At 36.7% G+C, this 21,657-nt stretch overlaps 1 protein-coding gene across 3 annotated transcripts in view; it reads right to left on the bottom strand.

The window, feature by feature from the left end:
* LOC134528276 (unconventional myosin-Va) overlaps nucleotides 1-21,657 on the bottom strand; it is a 138,138-nt gene that overhangs the window by 45,588 nt on the left and 70,893 nt on the right. For 2 of the 3 annotated variants that reach the window (XM_063361758.1, XM_063361757.1), the window contains exons 3-15: nucleotides 21,236-21,404; nucleotides 18,190-18,334; nucleotides 17,126-17,282; nucleotides 15,970-16,189; nucleotides 13,201-13,433; nucleotides 11,667-11,798; nucleotides 7,724-7,939; nucleotides 7,460-7,600; nucleotides 5,902-6,108; nucleotides 5,227-5,355; nucleotides 3,565-3,761; nucleotides 1,887-1,998; nucleotides 1,347-1,558 (exon numbers count right to left, since the gene is read on the bottom strand). In XM_063361758.1, the coding sequence (XP_063217828.1) occupies nucleotides 1,347-1,558; nucleotides 1,887-1,998; nucleotides 3,565-3,761; nucleotides 5,227-5,355; nucleotides 5,902-6,108; nucleotides 7,460-7,600; nucleotides 7,724-7,939; nucleotides 11,667-11,798; nucleotides 13,201-13,433; nucleotides 15,970-16,189; nucleotides 17,126-17,282; nucleotides 18,190-18,334; nucleotides 21,236-21,404 (2,270 nt within the window). Of the gene's footprint in view, nucleotides 1-1,346; nucleotides 1,559-1,886; nucleotides 1,999-3,564; nucleotides 3,762-5,226; nucleotides 5,356-5,901; nucleotides 6,109-7,459; nucleotides 7,601-7,723; nucleotides 7,940-11,666; nucleotides 11,799-13,200; nucleotides 13,434-15,969; nucleotides 16,190-17,125; nucleotides 17,283-18,189; nucleotides 18,335-21,235; nucleotides 21,405-21,657 lie in introns of those variants that run through there. The other variant, XM_063361759.1, reaches the window with a different exon arrangement.

The raw sequence follows: 21,657 nt of genomic DNA, 5'->3' as shown, positions 1-21,657 counted from the left end.
TGGCCGGGTTCGGTTAGTGATTTTTTTTAAAATACTCATTGACCGTAAAAATATATAAATCATTGCAACATGTGTTTTTTTCACGAGCGATCAGCAAACTTTGGTGAACTTTGGAACTACATATCTTGAGTGTTACTCTCATCCCTGTCAACTGTAAGCTTCCAATTGTAAATGAGGCCACTTAACACTAGGACACTCAAGTCAAGGAGACTGGGGGATGAATTGACTACGAACGACCAGAACCCAGATTTGACCAGGTCCTCTGGAATGAGAGTCCAGCATCTCAACAATGCACCAATGTGCTCCGTAGAAGTATGTAATCAAATGGAATACAGCAGACCTTCAATTATCCGGGGTAGTGACTGGCAAGGGGTCCACGGATAACCAAAAACCACAGTTAAAGCAATTTAGAAAAAAAAAACTTTTAGATTAAAAATATATTATCCAGACTATCTAGACACACACCGTATAAGGTTGTACATAATAGGTATTAAAGTGTCCAATGTAATATATAGTACATGGTATTTTAAGTTGCAATATTTTAAGAATAGCAGGGCAATAATTTTTAATTTTTGTACTTAAGGTCACTTTAAAAATAACTTTACACCTAATTTAATTTTTTCCCCCCACATGTCATGAATTAGGTTGTCAAGAGATTCAGGGAAATCGGCCAAAAGTAATTAAACATTCCATCACCTGCTTGGGAAAGGAAGAGCGATGTAAGTTCGGGAAGCAGGGGGAGGGGAGTTAAGAAATTTGCGGAAAAACCACAGAAAAATCAAGATGGCTTGATCAGGTTTTGAACTAGGGTCCTTCAGTAAGCCTACTAACAAAATAAAAATTTAACAATAAGAAAGGGTGTTCAAGGTCTATTACATACATGCACATATATTTTTTTTTATTTCAATAATCTTGTTTTCAATTTATCACCCAGTTATTTTACCAGTCATATGATTTTAGTGTGTTTTTTTTTTAAATTGAACATTGTAAATATTCAATTATTCATGTACAAATGACATGTTTCCAGACTTACATAACCTTATGATACCAACCATAATCAAAAGCTCTTAAAGCAGCATGTACTTTGGTCAATATCTTTTACTTGAAACAATTCAGTTTCATTCCACTTCACTTGATACCGAGATGATTCTAAATTACATTTAAAACTGAGTATATTGCCGCAAAATTTGGAAATCTTGCAATTTGAAAAGCAGCACCAGAAGTATTTGTTTGCACTAATTCTAAGCCAATTACCAGATGTATTCTAGATATAAATTGAACTTACTTGGAATGTTCTAAACATGACCTCATAATTTCACACATTGTAAAGAGTGAAGTAGACCTACCGCCTGGCAATGAATCCCCTAGCGTAGCGCTGCAGGCAGCGAATTGCATACAACTTGCGCAAGTACTGTTTACGACAGATGAACGCTCGCACTTGCTTCTGAATTATTATGCAGCAGGCTCGCAACTTGTCCGCACGTAACTTTTCTAGGTACGCCACTTGGCCGGCCCGGAAGAAAATCTTGGTTTTCCCAAATTTGAACTTGTCTGGATCCTAAAACGCAAAGAAAGTAATAACCATTATATTCAGGTATACTACCTAATTAATGTTTCGCAGACAAAATATACATTCAATAAAATAACATTTAAATCCTGCAACATATAACCCAGGTCAAATTAATTATTTGATTAGTGCATTAAATATAATTAATCACATTTATGGCTTAAACTGTAATATAATTAACAATCAAATAAAATAGATAATTTCACTGAATCTTGCAGGAAACAAACAAACCGACACATATAAAATTAATCAAATTACAATAAAAAAAATATCAAAAGACAATAAAACCGCAGCTATTATAACTTTATATTTGACTTACTTGAATATTGTTGCCAAGAATGTTTTCACACGTGGCCTTCATGTTGTTCCTTTTAATGTCTTTGTACTTGCACAACACCCTGTATCGCTGGAAGAAATCTGCATATGTCCATCTGCAATTTTCACAATTCACTTACCTACTAATTTCCTCATTATAACCCTTAGAACATTGACATAAGGAAATTACATTAACATTTTTTTTTTTAAAGCTTAATCAGAGGCAGGTAAAACAAGATAGAAATTCTACCTAACTGTATCACTAAAATACTTATGTCAGAGTAAAAACAATCACTAAACTATTTTGTAAAACAGCAGAAAACTGAAATACATAAAAAAATTTTTATTCACACTGTCTGGTAGGAACATAAAATTAATATTTGAAGCATGAAATATATTTATAATCTTGGCAGAGTTAAGAGGAACTAATACCAGTCATAATAAATATTTTTTTTACCTACATATTTTGTTATATTTCATAGTCTTACAGGAAATATGATTTTGCATTGAATTTATGGCCATTCATCATTTGTAGATGCCTCCATTATAAATAAAATATTTCTTTAGGAATCCAAGTTATTGCATGGTGGCTATAGAATTTCAGTTATAAAATTCCCTGTGTTTTTCAATGTTTCCCAGGTATATTTTTAAATTTTAGATGTCATAATACTTTTTAACTATTTGGATCCCCAAAAATGGCAAACTGTTTGTACAAGTTGAACCACTCCTTTAGTATTAATATGTATACTTTGTCTAAATTTTTACGCAACAAAATAACATGCTAGATAACATCAAGAGTTCTGACTTTTTTTTAGGCGTTGGTTTACTTTTAAAGTACATTGAAACAGCAAACACTGCAATATGGAACATGAAAGTAAAATCACAACAATTGGCATCAAAGTTGAAAGTCACTCATGCTTGGAGATGATGCTTTGTTTCGGAATATTGGTTTCAATCTTTCAAACTAACTAGACTTAATCATTTCTCGCATTCAACATATAAAATATAAATAAAAAATCCCTTTTACTTAGCTATCTGAGAATTTACGATTTTTCTTGTAACTTTAATCCCTGGTTATTTCCTGTTCCCCAAGTTATCCCTGTCTTCAGCCAGCCTGTATTTCAAGAAAGGTAATTAGTAATATGTGAATAAAGTCTGTAAAACACTATCGAAAACTATTGAAACTATTTTCCATACAATAGAAAATTTGCACAATTTATGGTTGAACATTAACATAAAAAATAAAAAAATAAAAAAACTACTGGTTATCTCAAAATTAGCAACAATCAGCAAATACAATATGAACATGTCATTAATGCACATATCAATTTCCCTTCACGAAGAGTCACAAAACAAAGTCAAACGAGCACAAAGAAAATTGGCGACTACTTCTGAAGAGAATTTATTGAGAATCTGAAGTGTGTGTGTTCACTGTTCTCAACACATACATTATTTAAAATATTTGCCAAAACTAATCTTAAAACGTAATTTCTGAACTATTCGTAAAAAACATAGCTGTGAAGGAAAACAGGCAACTATTAATGACTGATTCGTAATTGTCGGCATGTGTGGTATTATTCATGCTCTGCCGCGTCATAAATCCAGGATGGTAATAAATACAAACTGCAGTAAATATCTAATGAATTCTCCTTAAAACCCAAACCGACACGAGCCACACTTGCCTTGACGGGAAGCCAGCCGCGCTGATCCTGATGGTCTCCAGGACGCCGCAAGCCCTCAGCTGCTGCACCGCTCGCATGGGGTTGTACTCGAACGGCTTCTTGAAGTCGTTGGGCTTGATGCAGCGTACGTAGTGGGGCGTGGTGGCGTTCAGCGTAGCCATCAGCATGTTGAGCGAGTCTCTGAACTGCGAACCAACCTGCCAAATTCCTCCCGCATAAGTGAAGTGAATCATGATCGTTAGAAAATCCAGTAACTATGTTTACAATAACACACAGCCAAAAAACTAACAATTATGTACATACAATGAATTTATTAACTTCTATATGCAGGTTGCTCAGCAAAACCCACCAACATAATTCCCTGGCTTTTTCGTCATACTGACTTACCAAAACAACATATGTATTTCAGTAGAACACAACCAATATAAATTTTTGCACTTCTTCCCAACATTGTCCAGTCAAAGATCCTTCAATGTCTGTCAAACCTGTTTGCACAGCAAGAAAAAATTCTGAAAAATGTGCACAAAATTTTTGTTACGAGGCTGCTAGGGACGAGGCCTGGTGGATCGCTAGGGAAGACCCAGCTTCCTCGAGCAAGCGCAACACAGGTAGCTCTCTCAGCCCTCCTACCACTTCTTCTATCACTACATGGACCCCCAATTAGTGGGCCACTTACTGTCCCACAGAGCGTCTCTGGAGGATTCTGAAGGTTCTGCGAGCACCAGAATCTTAAGCGGCATTACTCAAACGCCATTGTTCTCACAGCTTCGAGTGTTAAGTCAGGCACTTTGGAGGGCTAAGAGACCTTTTCATGCCGGAGAGAGGGGCTGGTGGTGAAACCAGCGAATCCTCAGAGCAGTACAAGAGTGAAGCGAAAAGTGCGGGTAAACCCCTTGGCAAACAATATTGGGCGACAAGCGACTGGCTCGTGTGTGAAGATCGGAGCGTCTAGGACGGCTTTTGCAGCATGGCAGGTGAGCGAGTAGTGCGAAACAGTGTGTTGGGACCGAGGTGCGTGGTGAGACGAACAATGAAGAGAGCCAAAATTAATAGTGGACTATACAAGTGTGATTAATTTGTAGACCATAATTCAGATTACTGTATAAAATTGAGATTCGACCCATCACTAATTTAAATCAAAATTTTGTAACTTTTCAAGTAAAAGCATTTCTAACACATTTCTTCCTTTAAAGTAGATAGGAGACTTCAATCTCACACATACTTTTTTTTGTACTAAATATGTGATTCATACTAATCCTAAGCAACACAGAATAGCTGACAAATGACATACCCATTAAAAAAAATCCAATCCAAAATGTCAGTATGGACAGTGTAAACTTACATACTCTAAAAAAATTGCAGTTTTTTTTAATTAGGTACATTATGTTTTAATTATACTAATAGTCAGCAAACAAACATTGGATATGAAAAAAATACAGCTTTATAATAAAAAAAAACCTATTTATTAAAATAATTTCAACACAGGTAAGTAAGTATAACCATAAAGACAAAAGTTTAGTAATGTAACACTAAACTGCAATAGCTACCAATATTTAAGCTGAAAACCTTACAAATAAAATGATTTAACAAAGCTACTGATGAAAGCATATATACATAAATATTTGGAAGAAAAAAAAAACCCACGCATATTCTTTAACTCACAGTTTTCTTATGCTGCTTTGAAGGGACAGTGTGAGATGGCTTCGTAGGAATCACTTTCACCTTTGTAGCAGGAACTGTCAGTCTTCTCTCGTCAGATTCATCCCTGAAGAGCATTCTCACCAGCTTGTTCTACAAGAAAACAACACAAATCCTCAAATATTTGAATAAATGCAAACAAATCCCCCATTTTTTATAACACAAGTCATTTGAATTTTAAAAAAAATCACAACTTTACCTTATGACTGATTCAAAGTTAACATTTTTTAAAACAAATAACATCTCAGCAGTATCATGTAATATAACTATAAATAATAATTTTATTATTTATCTGTAATAATATTTATTATGTGTATTTCTCTAAATGCTTGTCACACATTTTAGTAGTGCACAGTAGATTGCACTATACAAAAACAGAAACAAAAACCAACACAATACAAACAAAATAACATTAAAAAAAATACCAAATTAATAGGTGTACATATATTAGACAGCAATAATGCTCTCTAATTTTAGAACAAACTTAAAATGCAAGAGAGCTATTGGAGTGAATTTACAGGACAAGTCCTCAAATAACAGAGATGACAAACCAAATATACTTGAAACTATATTCGGGCAATGCAGTATTTTCCACCCCCCATCCAGACAGGCAACCCTACACAACTAATAGGTACATACCTTGCTACTCTTGAGGACACTGATCTGATCTTCCAGCACAGTGTCGCGGTTCTTCTCCAGGAAGCCGTCACTCTGGTACGTCACGTTGTCTGCGAAGTGGTGGATCACGAACGCCACAGCACCAAACCTGGGTCTCGCGAAGTGCGTCCACTTCGAGCACTTGCTGTACAGCTTCTCTGTCCACGTAGTGTCCGACCCGTTTGGCATCTGTGATGAGGCGTTTAAAAATGAAAAACATTTACAGGTGGATCTCTCATCACTACTTGGTATAAAACAAAGTCGCTTCCTGCTGTCTTGTCTGTCGGGTGGGAGTGGGTTTGACCTGTCTGGCAGTGGCGCTGCAGGGCAGGTAACCGGGCCTAAAAACGGGCTGTAAACTGCACGGCGAGGTTTCCCCTTTAGCCTTGTAGTCGGTGAGGAGATTCAGGCAACCCCGAGGTCTCCTCTGCCTGTCCTGAGGTTTCCACATACCATGGGAAGGTGATTGTCGCCTGAGGTGTCGGAACTGTTGCCGGTTCTAGTATCCGAGACATGAGCCATCAGGCCCGCGGAAAGGGTGTGTGATGCGATTATATAGCCTCTCCACATCAAGTGGCAACCCTCTGCCTCCACGTTGGCACCACTGTTGGGGGAGGATCGTGGTGACTAAGTTGGGAGGGTTCCTCAACCTCTGGTCATAGCACCTCTCTAACTAAAGAGGGCGCTGCCGGGTCCAACTCTGCCTCAGTGCATCCTCAATTGCATGTATGAGACCGGAAATGGTGAAAGGGCTGAATCTGCGGGCAACAGCAGATGCAATAGAAACCTTTCCGGGGGGTTCGACGGCCGAGCCTCGGTGCATCGGTCCCAAAGGGCCCCATAGGGAATTGATCAGGCCCTATGGTAAAGGAGTTCGACTGGGTATGGTGGTTATGGTGTCGGGCGACCAGGCCTAAAAATGGGCTGTAAACTGCATGGCGAGGTTTCCCCTTTAGCCTTGTAGTCGGTGGAGGTACTGAGGTAACCCCCAGGTACCTCCAGCCTGGGCACTGTAGTTGCCATTTTCCAGCTGGGGTTGACGGCGGTCGTCGCCGGATGAGTGCAGTCACATCCGGTACGGCGGGTCGGAGGGTTTTCCGAGGCGACGAGGACACCTCGTGGCTGTACTCTGAAGTGTGATGGTCTGGTCAAGCTACCGGCAAACAGTCAGCCGACGAGACCAAAAGTTGGTCGTAGTACGGGGAGAATCCACCATGTATTTTATAAATACTTTAAAAACATTGTGGACGGTTGATTTGGTTAGGATACCTACATAACAGATACGGAAAAAAAAAGCATGAACTTCGGGGAACTTCAGGTATTGGCTCTCTCATCTGTGAAAAGAAGGCTTCCCAAAGAAGTATGTATGTACATAGTAGGGACAGATGGGGTGAAACCTAGCCGCATACTAATAGCACTCAACATCTACATTTATGCACACTAAAATACACCAGGCAACATTTATATACCTTATGACATGCAGATAGAAATACCTCGTTCTTCACTTTTTTTTTTGAGACAGAAAAATAACTTTACTCACACGGCACTCCTCATCCAGAAGATCGAGAATGCCAAGCTTTGTCTCGATCAAGTCGATGCAAGGCTGGTTGTCGTAGAAATCTATGAACTTCCATTCAATCTCCTCTTTTAAGTACTCTTCTTGCTCGAGCTTAAATACATGCTGAAAAAAGTATTTTGAATTTTTTTAGAAACAGTATACTAGACAAAATAAATAAGTAACAAAAAATTTAATGTGAACCGAGTTCACTAAATATGTTCAAATGATAGAAGAATTTGTACTCACCTGGTTAAACTGTTGTTGCAATTTTTCATTTGCATAATTGATGCAGAATTGTTCAAAGCTATTAATTTCAAACGTCTCAAAGCCATATATGTCGAGGACTCCAATGAAACTTTGGGATTTTCCCGATGATTCCAAAGATTTGTTGATCACAGTCACAATCCAATTGAAAAGTTCTGCATACATGTGCTTCGCAAGGGCATCCCTGGCTCTTACTGCCTATGTGAAAAAACAAAATTATACTATTATATGCTGCAAAGCTACTGTGGATAATATTTATCTGAGCAGAGTACACATTGAGTTAATGACCATGGAAGTAAAATTTAATTGTACAGAGAAATATATTTATTATTTTTCTTTACTACTCTTTCCTTAAAAAAAAAGAAAGAAAAAGGTTCATCTAACTGTTTCAAAGTGCATGATCAAAGACAATAAGACAAATATAATGAGTAAAGATCAACAGAATTACCAATTTTCTACTAAAGTATTAAAAATTTCACATATTTCTAAACTTTTAGTGTCATCTCACTGTTATACATTTTGAGAATCACTTTTGTTTAGTGTGTTAAAATTTAATTCACATATGTTCTTCCTAAGGTAGGTAACTAGGTACTATTAGAGGAAAAAAGTGTATACGGAGCTTGCTACAAAAATGCAAAGTAAAAAATATTATGATACCAGACCATTAAAATAATGATAATTAAATACTTTCTGTCACCATGTCTATCACAAATATGTACAAGAAGACTAAATTTTGCATCACATTTCCTGAACTATGTCACTTTGGGAGAGAGTGCTGAGAAACTATCATATCATATGGTTTAAGGTTTAAGTAGAAAAAGAACAATGGACAAGAGGTCAATACGACCATAATTATTACATTCCCAGATTTCACACCCTCCTGTATTTCACACAATTTTTATGCAAACAGATGACCGTTTAAATTTTTCAGATCTTCTTCCTTTATTTTGCTACATTTTCCCCAGTTAACTTGAGAAGTGTAAAGAAAAAAAAAGGGTTTTCTACTACGTGTGTTTGGCGAAAACTTTGCGATGAACCTATGCACTGAAGATCCCTGCCAGAGAGCTCAGAAGATGAAAGACTCGGCCTGCAACAGATGGGATCCCCACCCGGACGTGACTGACGTCCTGAACGATGAGCCTGGAAGCAGTACGGCTGGCAGAGAGCCATGCTTCTCTCCAGGACTGGTGCTCCGTCCCTCCTGACGCTAGGTCCAGACAGTGCGGCTCTGAGAGTACTCCATAAATATTCAATATTCATGAATAATTACATACTCAATATTTCAAATTGAAATATTCCCCCCCCCCCCCTCCTGAATTATTTGTTACCAATAGATAGGTCTGCACAATGTAGGACACATTTACAAAAAAAAAAAGTAACATGAGGATTAATGATTTATTGAGAAATTTAGATTTTTACTGCAACATTATTCATACACTGTTTCATATTTAAAAAATTATCAAGGATTATGATTTAAAATTATTAATTTTTATTTTGTGTATGTGACCAGATCAACAAAACAACTTCTAAACTGAAAATTTACTATACAGTAGAGCTTCATTATAAAGAACACTAAGGGACCAAAATTATGGCAGTTTGTTATAATGAAGTTCTTTATACCGAAATCACAATGATTGCCTGTTTTGGGGTTTTGAACATAACTCGATCTTGTTAAAAAACAAAGTAGAAAATCTAATACCAATATGAGTGGTACAAGCATCAATTACTTTAACAGCTATACTTTGGGATCAAGATACATACTACATACATACATACATACTAGTATGTATATGTACAATACAGAAATATGTAGGTAAGTTGTTTGCCAAAGCAGTAAGCCTGCCTTTGGAATCAAGACAAGCTGTTTGCAAAAATGCTGTAATAAATCAAAAATATAAAATTTAAAAGTTAGGAATTTTTTTTTTACATTTTATTGTCTTCCAAACTGGATCGCTGGGTGAGAATTGTGGATAATGTTAATTTGGAGATACCTAACTTTTTAGCCACATCAGTCTTTTTATTTTCTTTATCTACTGATTTTAACATTTCAAGTCGTTTCCTAGAAGACATGTTCAGTAGTACGGTTTTTTAAACTATAAAAACAAATGCACCCTACACATGTAAAAATAAGTTATACATGTAGTATAGCCACGTCTCTGGGAAGCCTACAACTCACGTAGTTTCGGTTCCCTGCAAGAATTTGCGAAGATTTCCGAAGTTTTGCGTTTTGGTATTAACGCCACTTCAGCCACTAAATCAGAAGATCAAGCATGTTGTGACTAACCTAACACAACCCTTCGATTTTTATAATTTCAATTTTTGAGAGAAATCCGAAGTTGCACGAACGTGCTAGGGAACCGAAACTATGTGAGTTGTGGGCTACCGCACGTTTCTCAAACAATAAACAAGAAAACGACCAGAGAAGTGTGTGTAGCAATACTTTATGATGTAGCACTTCGCATCGGTTAAACACGTCGTGCGAGCATAGAACAAAGAGTAATGTCAGCGAACACCACAATGCAGCGCTTTAGTCGCTGCACTAGTTTTGTGCATTAATTTCAACACTAGTCCATTGCAGTCATCTATGGCGCGTATCAAAATAAATAAGATGGCAGTGTGTGGGTGAATGGCGACGATTTTATCCTTTTGTCGTTTACCGTGCCGGGCAGAAAAGTGTTCGTTCAAATGAATATTTATAGAATATTTAAAAAATTTGAACGAGAAAATTCGTACTAGTGAAATTTTTTTACGTTATGTTATATGGACGTCTGACGGGACCAAAGGCATAGTTCGTAGTAATGAATTGTTCGCTCTAATGAAGTTCGTTAAAACGGTGTTTTACTGTATTAAGAAAATGCATTGCCAAGTTTTTTATTTTACACTTGCTTTGTTATGGTTCGATGTATATTACTCGCTTTTTTTATTTTATTCTACTTTTGGACCAATTTTCCTTGGAATCCAGTGAAATGTGAAAAAAATAAAAAAATTCACAATGTTAAAATCTGTATAGAAACAAATATGTTGTTATTGTGAATTTTGTGATATTCAAAAATAAATTTGATTCATTAAAAAAAAAGTATTAGCAGAAGCCTACCAGAAAGGGACGGCCGTACCGTGCAACAGTCACAAGTAGTTTCCCTCAGAAATGTGGACAGGATTGAACTACAGTACTACAGCAGCTTATATGAACACTACTAAAAACATACACTGGAAAGAAAAAAGCCACTGCCTATCAATACAATATAAAAAAAAGTTTTCACAGAGTAAAATAAGTTAATTTGTCAGCTTACTGAAAAAAGGCAGTTCTATGACTTAAAATCTAATAAATTAGAGATTTAGTGTGAAAGCAACAACTTTGTGTTTTCAATAGGAAGAGGCCAGTTAAATCCTCTAATCCTCTAATATAATTGAATCTACAGAATTTTAAAGATTTGAGATTCTAAGGGGAAAAAACTAAGAAACAAAAAATTTGAAGAAATGTGATATAATTCAAAAATTCCTCATTGACTAATCAAGTTTATTAGGCTGTTTGTGTTTTCCTTCATACCAATTTTACTACCGTTCCCAAGCTACTGTACTTTTGTATAAATAAAATTATGTGTATTGATTATGGACACTTAGCTTGTGAAATCAACATTCAAACAGGGGAACGTTTTATATTTGATTTCTCTAACATTTTATTTTATTTTTGATCCTTAAGACCTATATAAGATTGGAAGGGTAGATTAGAAGTACTCTTCGTAATTCAAATTCGAGATTTGTATTAGAGAAAAATGGGTTCTGACCCAACAGTGTTTCAACTTGCTTGGCGCAAGCAAACTATTCACTAAACTTGCGAATATGTAATGCAGGCTTGTGGTGGAAAAGTACTGTTAGTTCACAATGAGCCGTGCTCCCAAAAAAGAAGCCATAGCAATGAAATTACCTCGTCGACAGTCATATTTTTGAATATCACATCCCTCATGCTGACTATTTTCCTGTTGCACAGCCAACTTCTCAAGTCAGCTGCAGTCAACTCCAGCAGATCACAGAGAGTTAACAGATGGTGGTCATCTGCCTACAAAAATGAGAGGGAAAAAAACAAACTGTTATTCTTCCTGCGTTATGTATTTATACAATTCAAACTTAGCCACAAAACAAGATGTGAATGTACCCATTTGCCTGTGTCAATAAACATGCAACATACTGTTGTTCAGGACAAACATTAGTGGTAGCTATAAATTTGATTGAACACCGAAAGGAAAAAAATGGCAGAAAATGTACATAAATATATCATTCTTAAAAAAAACACACAATTTTTACTCACATACCATGGCACTGCTATTTAAATAAATTACAAAATTTCATGATATGATATTTGATATTCAAATTCAAGACAGCATTTCACACACACTTTTATATGTTTTAAAGCTCGGTCTCACACGCCATGATTAATACATTTTCTTGTTATTGGTTATAATTTTATTTTTATCTTATGCTGTTAATCCCCAAGCACTTATACATATTACATTTTTTCTCAAATATTCTAAACAAATATTTGCAAAAGAATTTTTATGATAATATGTAGCAGTAAAGTGTTCACAATTACAATCACCAGTGCGAAATTCAACAGCTTGAAAACATTATTTAAATACTCTGTGAGAAAATTTGTGACTCTAACGACAAACGCAAGAGAGCCATCGGAATAAATTTACAGAAATATTCCTTAGTTAATAGTAAAAACAAGAAAATGAAACAACCAACGCGACATGCGAGGCTTGGCCTTAAGCGGCCCACCTAGTCAGGGGTGTATCTGTGTTGGTAATGTGGGATGATAAAAGCGACGCTCGCTGGTGCTTCTAGCGCGGTATCTTCTCTAAGCACAAAACTATAAACTGGCATGCAGTCTTCTCGTCGTGCATAGGACCACTACGAAATTTGAGTAGTAACCATAACATTAAATGGAGAAGAAATGCATATGAAGTTATAATGGAAAGCGCTCGAGTGGTTTCAAGACGTCTGCCGGGCATTTCATATCTGAAAACAAGTGTTTTAGCCATTTTCTCTTTCTAAAAAATAAGTTTGAAAACAAAACCCGGAAACAAAACTACTCATCCACCCCTCAGTGCATTCTTAAATGCTTTTTTTTTTTTTTAAAAAAAAAGACTCCACTCTGGTAAATCGAAAATTTTTCAAACAGCGTGGTTTCTTCTGAAACTGCACATCACGTGTGTGCCGAGGTGGGCGAGTGTTGCCAGCCGATCGGACAGTCTGCTTAATTGTGCATAATACAGTTTACCACCCAAATGACAGTAGTAAATGAATAAAGTGGATTAAATAAAGCACTACACTTTGTAACTCGGCAGAATTGAGAGTATTCGCCCCAAAAAGACTAACTTTAATATTAGTTAATCACAGAGCAAGGTAGGTAAGTGTAAAGTCTAGCTCCTCGTAGCGACAGACGTCGAGGAAAGCCTCACCTTGATGGCGCTGCCATCGCCGTCCCCGCCCTGCTGCCCGGCAGCGTCCTCGATGTCCACGTTGCCGAGGTGCAGGACGGCCGCCAGGATCCTCCACACGTTCCCTTGCTGCTCCCCGGAGAAGCCCAGCTTGCTCAGCGCCTCGCGCGTCACTCCGAACATCTCCGCGTCGCTGACGTCGTCGATGTCCGGGCTCTGGCCTTGGTTCAGGTAGTGGAAGTTGTCCTGATGAGCTGCAACAGTAGTGGCCCACGTTCAATACTAGTTTTGACGTGACAACGTCTGATAAATCGATGAACGCCGGCTGCACGCACGCACGCACGAAAAAGTGTCCCATTACGCACATTGTTCCGTTGCGCTGCGTCCCGTCACGCTCATTGTACGCTTGCGCCGCATCTATCTCTCTTCCACTCGATTGGCCTATGCGCCCGAGGAGACGAAAGACAGCGGCAGCACACAACTTACATCTACACGTGAACTGTTTCGTCGACTGTTTATGAAGTGAAGTGAAGTGAAAAGTTGATGTGGTTTTCATTGCTTATTACAACAAACAATTTCGGCAATAAAGGTTAATTATTCTTGCATTTTAAAAATCTGATTACTAGTATAATTTCAAGTATTTATTCTTTTATCATTAAAATAAAAATGATTCAATTTTATTCATAAAAGTATGCAATCATTTCACCAATGTTTTGTTATGACGTCACGTTAAACTATCGTCCGTAAACCGATTTTACAGACAACCAATTTTTTTAAAAATCATATCAAAATTTTTAATCAAATAACAAATATTTTTAAAATTAAATTTACATATACAGTGGAACTGTGACTTTTACACTTCTCAAGGGTACAAGAAAAAATTGATGCAAATACAGCAAAACAAAAAATAAATATACACAGTAAAATCTCAATACAAACCTGAAGAGACCATTATTTGTCACTTTACAATAACGAGGTTTGTATTACACAAACTATTACCAAATTTATTCAAATTTGATTTAGAAATTACATAAATTTGTGATTTCAGTTAAATTGCACAAAATTTTATACCATATCATATGTACTTTTTTAGGTATGTATTGTAAAGTATAATTTTTGATGGCTATACTTGTGGCTCAAAACATATTTTCTAATGTATAAAAATAAAATGGATTAAGACAGAGGAATAAAGCAAAGGTTTATAAATTACCTACAAAAAAACATACAACCATCAGTTTGGAAGAATAAAATTTCCAAGCTCTTTTCCCCAAACTACAATGAATCAAAGCAATGGGATAAATATTATTTTAGTTGAAACTTTACATTATTCTGGGGTATTTGTACTAACCATCTTTTACTACATGTAATTGTTTACCCTTGAAACAAATTTTTTTTATGTATTATATAATAACCATACTTTTGTATTAAACATGTGAAAATATTTTGTATTAATGAAAGTTTGGTATTAACAAAAGTGTTTATTAACGAGGTTTCACTGCAAATCACTATTGCAGATTCTTTGTTGTATATAAAATTTATTATATATCAACTGCTTCCAGCCTGTGGTCATGTCAGCAGAGTACAATGCCTCCATCTTCCTCTGTCACTTCATCATTCCTTCTCCTTCACTCAGTTCCATTCTTCTCCTCTCTCCTACACTCCTTTAACTACTTGCTCTTCCCACCTCCTCCTTGGGGCCTTCTTCTTGCGTACTCAACTCCCATCAGCCTCTCTTTTCCCATTCCCTGGATGTGTACTTAACATCTCATTCTTGCTTCTTCCACGATCTCTTTCAAGACCTGTACTCCCGCTCTTGTTATATATAAAAAGCATAAATCATTTTATCTTCATACACGATACATGCTTTTCATTCAAATTTTTTTGTGAATTGAGACCCACTTTCTGTATCTATATTAATTTGAAAAATTAAAAAAAAAATTATTTGTTTTGAAATGTTGAATCCAATATGAAATTATTCAATTTTAATTTGAAATTTTCAAATACATGTAGACAACTAATTAAATTGTACACTTACTATCATCAATGTCTCTCAATTAGCAATAATAAAAGAATCTACAATTATAATACAATGTTCACTAATATATGCTATTTCATAGACACTGGGTTGTTTCTGGTGAATTCTTCAAGCAAAAGACAAAACCAGCTGAGGCTAGTATAGCAAAATTTAGTAAGAACATCAAAATGAGCATAAAATTTAATTAAACAGAAAAAGGTACATAACAGATTTGACTGACATAATAATACTGAACTAAAAGAATTTTAGAACTACAGTAAGCAAAATTGGCAAGAAAAGTTTTTAACTATTCACAGCTAGCAGCAGTCATACTAAGGACTACCAAGCATCCTACAAATCACCGGACTAATTGTGAGGAACTACCACCACTAGAATCAAAAATAGTAATTCTTTAAACAGTAAGAGTAAGGTATAAAATTACACCACCTAAGAGAAAGAATTAAAGTTACTGAGTGGTCCGAGATTCATATGGCGATTTAGGTCTTGTAAGCTCTTACGTGGTTCCAAAAACAATCCAGAGTTTTACAAACAGTGAGAGGGTTATTTTTATAACTAAGAGAACATAAAATATTTACAACACCTTATCAAAACTAGCAATATGTTTATCTCAAGGAAGTTCAACGCAGAGGAGACGAGGAAAGACTGGCAGCACTAATGGTAAACCTCTAAATAATAAATAACATATTATAAAATACAATTTTAAATAACTTGACAAAATAATCTAAGAATCCAGAATATATTAAAGTTAGTCTTACCCAATTTCAGGTGAGGAAAATTTTGGCGTGCAGCACACAACTGGTAGAAAATGTGGTAGTTCCGTTCATCTGGCGCCTGAAAAACCACCCTAGACTTTTCCAGCAAGTATGTCCGCATACTCGCACCCTGGATGTGGTACTTCTTGTTGAAGTGTATTTCGATGAACTTTCCAAATCTTGAGCTGTTGTCATTGCGAGTCGTCTTAGCATTGCCTATGGCCTGCAAAATACACAGACAAGGTTTTGTTAATGCTTTAAATCATAATTTAATCATTAAATTAACAAAATAATTTACATATAAAAAAATTTCTTTGGCCAAACCAACAACCACATAATATGTGTCCCATTAAAATAAAAATATTTAATGACTATGTGGGTTTGAGCTGCCCTCCCCCCTCCAATTCCTGACAAGTTTTTAATTTTAAGTAAAATTTCTATCATTAATTTTTTTAAGAAAGAATTATAATTGTTAACTTTTCTTTGAGAGTATGACTTGGATTTCATTAGCCAAAAAAAGAGAATCACATAAAGTAACCTAATATTGCATATGCCTCGATAGTCTCATTACATCAATAGTCGTTACACGTATGTAAAGATTTTTAAGATAAAATAAAGTAGAAGCACACTCAACTCAGTGACATTTACAGGTTACCGAAGCTTGTTTGTACCAGTTTTCACATAACAGTTAACTGTCCTACTTTCAGCTTAAAGAAAGTTAATTTATGCAAAACTCTTGTACAAAAACATTATTATACACATACACAGAAAAATCTTTCAATATAATTGCTACATTCTCCTCATAGCAAAAAAAGGCAGCATCAGATACAGAAAATATTTAAATACCAATTTTCTATTTGTAAATGTATTGAATACACAAATATTTCACCTTGATAGGTAAAAAAAAAAAATATGGCAAAGAAAACAAAACCTCAAATACATACATACAAAGTTATCTTAAAAAATACATCAATACTGCGTGGAACAATGAATGTCGTATGCTGCCCCCCCAGGCCGACACACACACACTGCCCCCCAATCCGGCGTGTGTACGTTTCCCCCGAGCCAGAATGTGTGCGCTGCCCCAAGTCCCCTTAAGCTGCCAGACATCAGCACGAACAGATACGGTAAACAATAACCGACTGGCAAGAAAGCTCACCTCCATGATGGGGTTGGATGCCAAGACCTTCTTCTCCACGGACGTCTCCTCCGCTGACCCGCCCACCGTAGCAAAGTAGCGCATGGCGTACTTGGCGGACACTGTCTTCCCCGCGCCAGACTCCCCGGAGACAATAACAGACTGATCCCTCTGCTCCCTAGAACATTCCACAAACTAACTGTTCCTTACAAACACACACATATTATATCCAATTGTAAAAAAAAAAAAATTAAAAAAAAAATCCAAGTACCCAGTAGTAAACAATAAAAAATTTATAAAAAACAGAAAGACTTACAATCTTACAATTTATTAATATTTTATGTTACTTTAAGAAACAATGAAATTACTAATTTTCACTTGATTAGACAATCAATTCACATTAAAAAGATTTACCTCTATTATATATCTATACATTTCAAATCCAGCTAAGCAAAAAAAAAAACTTTATAGCAGAAATACCTAGGAATTTAAATATGCACACATTTATTCTTAGATTAAAAGAACAATTACCAGAAAACCATTTTTTACCTACAGATAAATATTAAAATGCATATATTTGAGCTAAAATGGAGAGGTGAGCAAACATTATACTGAAATAATTGAAGAAGGCTAACCAGTCAAATAAATAACAGTAACCTAGCCAATATCTATCAAGTGTGATTTTTTTTCTCTATACTATAATGAATTTGAAAACATCCAGTTTTAAGTTCAAAATATGGGCATGCACAAATTTGAATCCTTCAGATAAAAAATTATTTTAAAAATATTTAGTAGGAAAACTGCAGATATTGTCACGAGGCATATCAATTACTTTAACATCCATTTTCACACTAAATTGTTGGCCCCAAATTTTTTTTTAACAAATATGGATACTTTACAGTTCATGAGAATGAACGTTCATGGACGAAAATTACCGCTATTAATGTTAACACTTAAAACCAGGTTACAGTTGCCGAGATGGTTTGATTGTTTTTTTGCACGCTCAAAAAATCTTACCTCAATTTTTTTTTTTTTACATTCACCCACAAAGAATGCAAGACCAAACAACATTAATTAAACCTCACCTTTCTAGCTTTGTGTACGCCTCTTCTGCAACAGCGAATATATGAGGGTCCAAGTCTCCCATTGACTGGCCCCTATAGGCCCATATCGTGTCTGCTCCATAGATAGGCAGATCATCGTAAGGGTTGATTGCCACCAGCACAATACCTAGTGCAAAACCAAACAGTAACATGCTTTTACATTCGCAACTTGCTTTCATATCAAGAAACATGTAAATTATTATATGTTATGAGACATGTTTATCTGTGTGTCCACAGTCCTTATGGAACAGAGACTTGGACTGAAGATGAGAGATGCTAGGAAGACCAGAGCAATAGGAATGAAATTTATGAGAACTATGTTTGCAGTTATGCAGTGAGACAGGATCAGGAATGAGATGGTATGGTCATGTTCAGAGGATGGGAAAAAAAAAATACTGCCTAGTAAAATTGTGGAGTTGAAGTACACAGATAGAAGACACCAAGAGAGAACAAAGAGTAGGTGGAAGATGCGGAGTGCAGGAGAGAGGAGAAGACTGGAATAGGGTGAAGGAAGATGAGTGGAGGAGGGATAGAGGAGGATGGAGGCATTTTGCTTTGCTGACCCGGCCACGATGATGGATGATGACGATGGATGACGATGGATGACGACGATGGATGACGATGGATGACGATGGATGACGATGGATGACGACGATGGATGACGATGGATGACGATGGATGACGGAGGATGACGGAGGATGACGGAGGATGACGGAGGATGACGGAGGATGACGGAGGATGACGATGGATGACGATGGATGACGGAGGATGACGATGGATGACGGAGGATGACGATGGATGACGATGGATGACGGAGGATGACGGAGGATGACGATGGATGACGGAGGATGACGATGGATGATGGAGGATGACGATGGATGACTGAGGATGATGATGGATGACTGAGGATGACAAAGGATGGATGACTGAGGATGACGAAGGATGATGATGGATGATGATGGATGACGGAGGATGATGATGGATGACAGAGGATGATGATGGATGACGGAGGATGATGATGGATGACGGAGGATGATGATGGATGACGGAGGATGATGATGGATGACGGAGGATGATGATGGATGACGGAGGATGATGATGGATGACGGAGGATGATGATGGATGACGGAGGATGACGGAGGATGATGATGGATGACTGAGGTTGATGATGGATGACGGAGGTTGATGATGGATGACGGAGGTTGATGATGGATGACGGAGGTTGATGATGGATGACGGAGGTTGATGATGGATGACGGAGGTTGATGATGGATGACGGAGGTTGATGATGGATGACGGAGGTTGAAGATGGATGACGGAGGTTGATGATGGATGACGGAGGATGATGATGGATGATGACGGAGGATGATGGATGATGACAGAGGATGATGATGGAGGATGACGGAGGATGACGGATGATGGTGGAGGGTGATGGATGATGACGGATGATGACGGAGGATGACGGAGGATGACGGAGGATGACGGATGATGGCACATGATGGCAGATGACTGATGAAGTATTTAGAGAGAGGAGAACAGATAAGGGGAATAACTTGCTGGTTATGAGAATAATAGGAGAATGGAATAGTTTGTATGAGGAGTAAGAAATGTGGTGCACTTCAGGAAAGAGAGAGAGAGAAAAGTAGGGACATCTGCTTGCCACCGGGCTTTTGCCCAACTGCAGCATCAAACTATTGATTAATTAATAAATCAACATAAAATATAGTAATGGCCGTTTTCAGTCACATTACAGCCAAAGCAGGGAGAAAAATTGTCAAAATGTTGTGTACGAGATATATTTATTTTGATTTCCTATGTATTTATAATGTATTGAATAAAACACTGAAGAATATTTACACTCTTTTAATAGTAAAATAATTTTTTTTAAACATTTTAGGACAACTTAAGTTGCATAAATATTATTTTATTTTTAAGAATGAGGGCTGTATTGTTACTGACGTAACATGAAAAATTTGTAGGTGCAACACAAAAAAAACCTAAATGTACAACTGCGAGTTATTTCTATGCCTAATGTTTTTGAGAAATTACAACAAACAGTTTTTAAAAAAATTCATAAAATAAAAAACATAGGATGTGAAGTTCCACTGGTCATTTTACATACAAACCATTTACTAGACAATGGACAATCTGAAGGAATTCACAATGAAAACGTGGAGTACGTTGCAAACAGTCGGTGTGTTTTCTTGAACAAAACTTGGATTGAGGAGAAGGTAAGAATTTATTTTTAAATATGTTCGGTGGAATTCTGTTCAGTTTCTCACACTCATTTATGTATTTTCAGGAATACTTGTGCATGATAGTAGTGCAGTGTTTCAGTCTGTCAGTGGGCATTCTCAGTGCTGCAATTTTTTTTTATCATAACTACATTTTCTAGCATCGCATACAATTGCCCAACTATAATGAAATGTATTTTGTGAAACATACTGAAAAGAACCAATTTCAAGCAGTCTAACCACATAGCATACTAATATGCAAGAATAAAGATCAAATTAAAAAAAAACTTTAAAAATAAAATTAGGAAAAAAAAAGTTTAAAAGTGTAGGCCACACACATTAACCACTGCATAGTGTTTAAGCATTGAAAAAGTTAAATAGTTGATAGGTGAAGTGCAAAATTATTCAAAATCACACAGAAAAAAAAAAGTTTCAAGGAAGAGACGGGAACACACTAAATGCCAACTGATAACCTCTAAATCTCGACACCATCTTACAAACTTATGCCTCGTAACCTCGTCACCTTCAAAGTCAAGTTACTTTTAGTATTTCATCCAGTTTTTAGAAATGCTTACAACAGTAATAATACCATTAATAAATACTGTGTCAAAGTGTTCACAGCTGTGTGTTCTCCTGCTTTAAGGAAGACAAATTTTCAATATTAAAATATTAAAAATTGCTATGGCATTGAAACAGGCTCCTCGTCTCTCCCCTCAAGTACCACGCACATCCGACATGCAAGCTACGGAAGACGGGCCGCCAACGCGAGCAAGAGGCGAGAGAGCTGCACTCACCGCAGTACGTGTAGATAGCACTGTGCATGCAGAACCGCACCTGCAGGTTGTACATCACCGCCGGCTCGTGGAGGTACGACAGCGAGGTCAGGTCGTTCTCGCCGATCAGGATGTCCGGGTTACGCAGCGGCGGCAAGTTCTCGTCGCTCGCGATAGGAAGCTCTATGACCTGCACCCGAAAACAACATGCAGTGAAACCTCATTCACTATGGCCATTGAGAGAAACCAAAGAAGGCCAGAGGGCAAAAAAAATTTGCTGTGCTGTTATTTAATATAAAACTTCTCAAAACCCAAAATTAAAAAAAAAAAAAAATCTGATCACATAAAACTATTGCCATAACTGTTACATGGTTGGTACCCTCTCATGAAGTCAAAAATTGAATTGTTTGAAATTTTTAATTGTCTCAATATACCTACTGTCA

This window comes from Bacillus rossius, chromosome 1 (genome assembly GCF_032445375.1).
Source record: "Bacillus rossius redtenbacheri isolate Brsri chromosome 1, Brsri_v3, whole genome shotgun sequence".
Taxonomy (NCBI): domain Eukaryota; kingdom Metazoa; phylum Arthropoda; class Insecta; order Phasmatodea; family Bacillidae; genus Bacillus; species Bacillus rossius.
The sequence above is the reverse complement of the archived record's forward strand: the minus strand, read 5'-3'. Positions and strand labels throughout refer to the sequence as shown.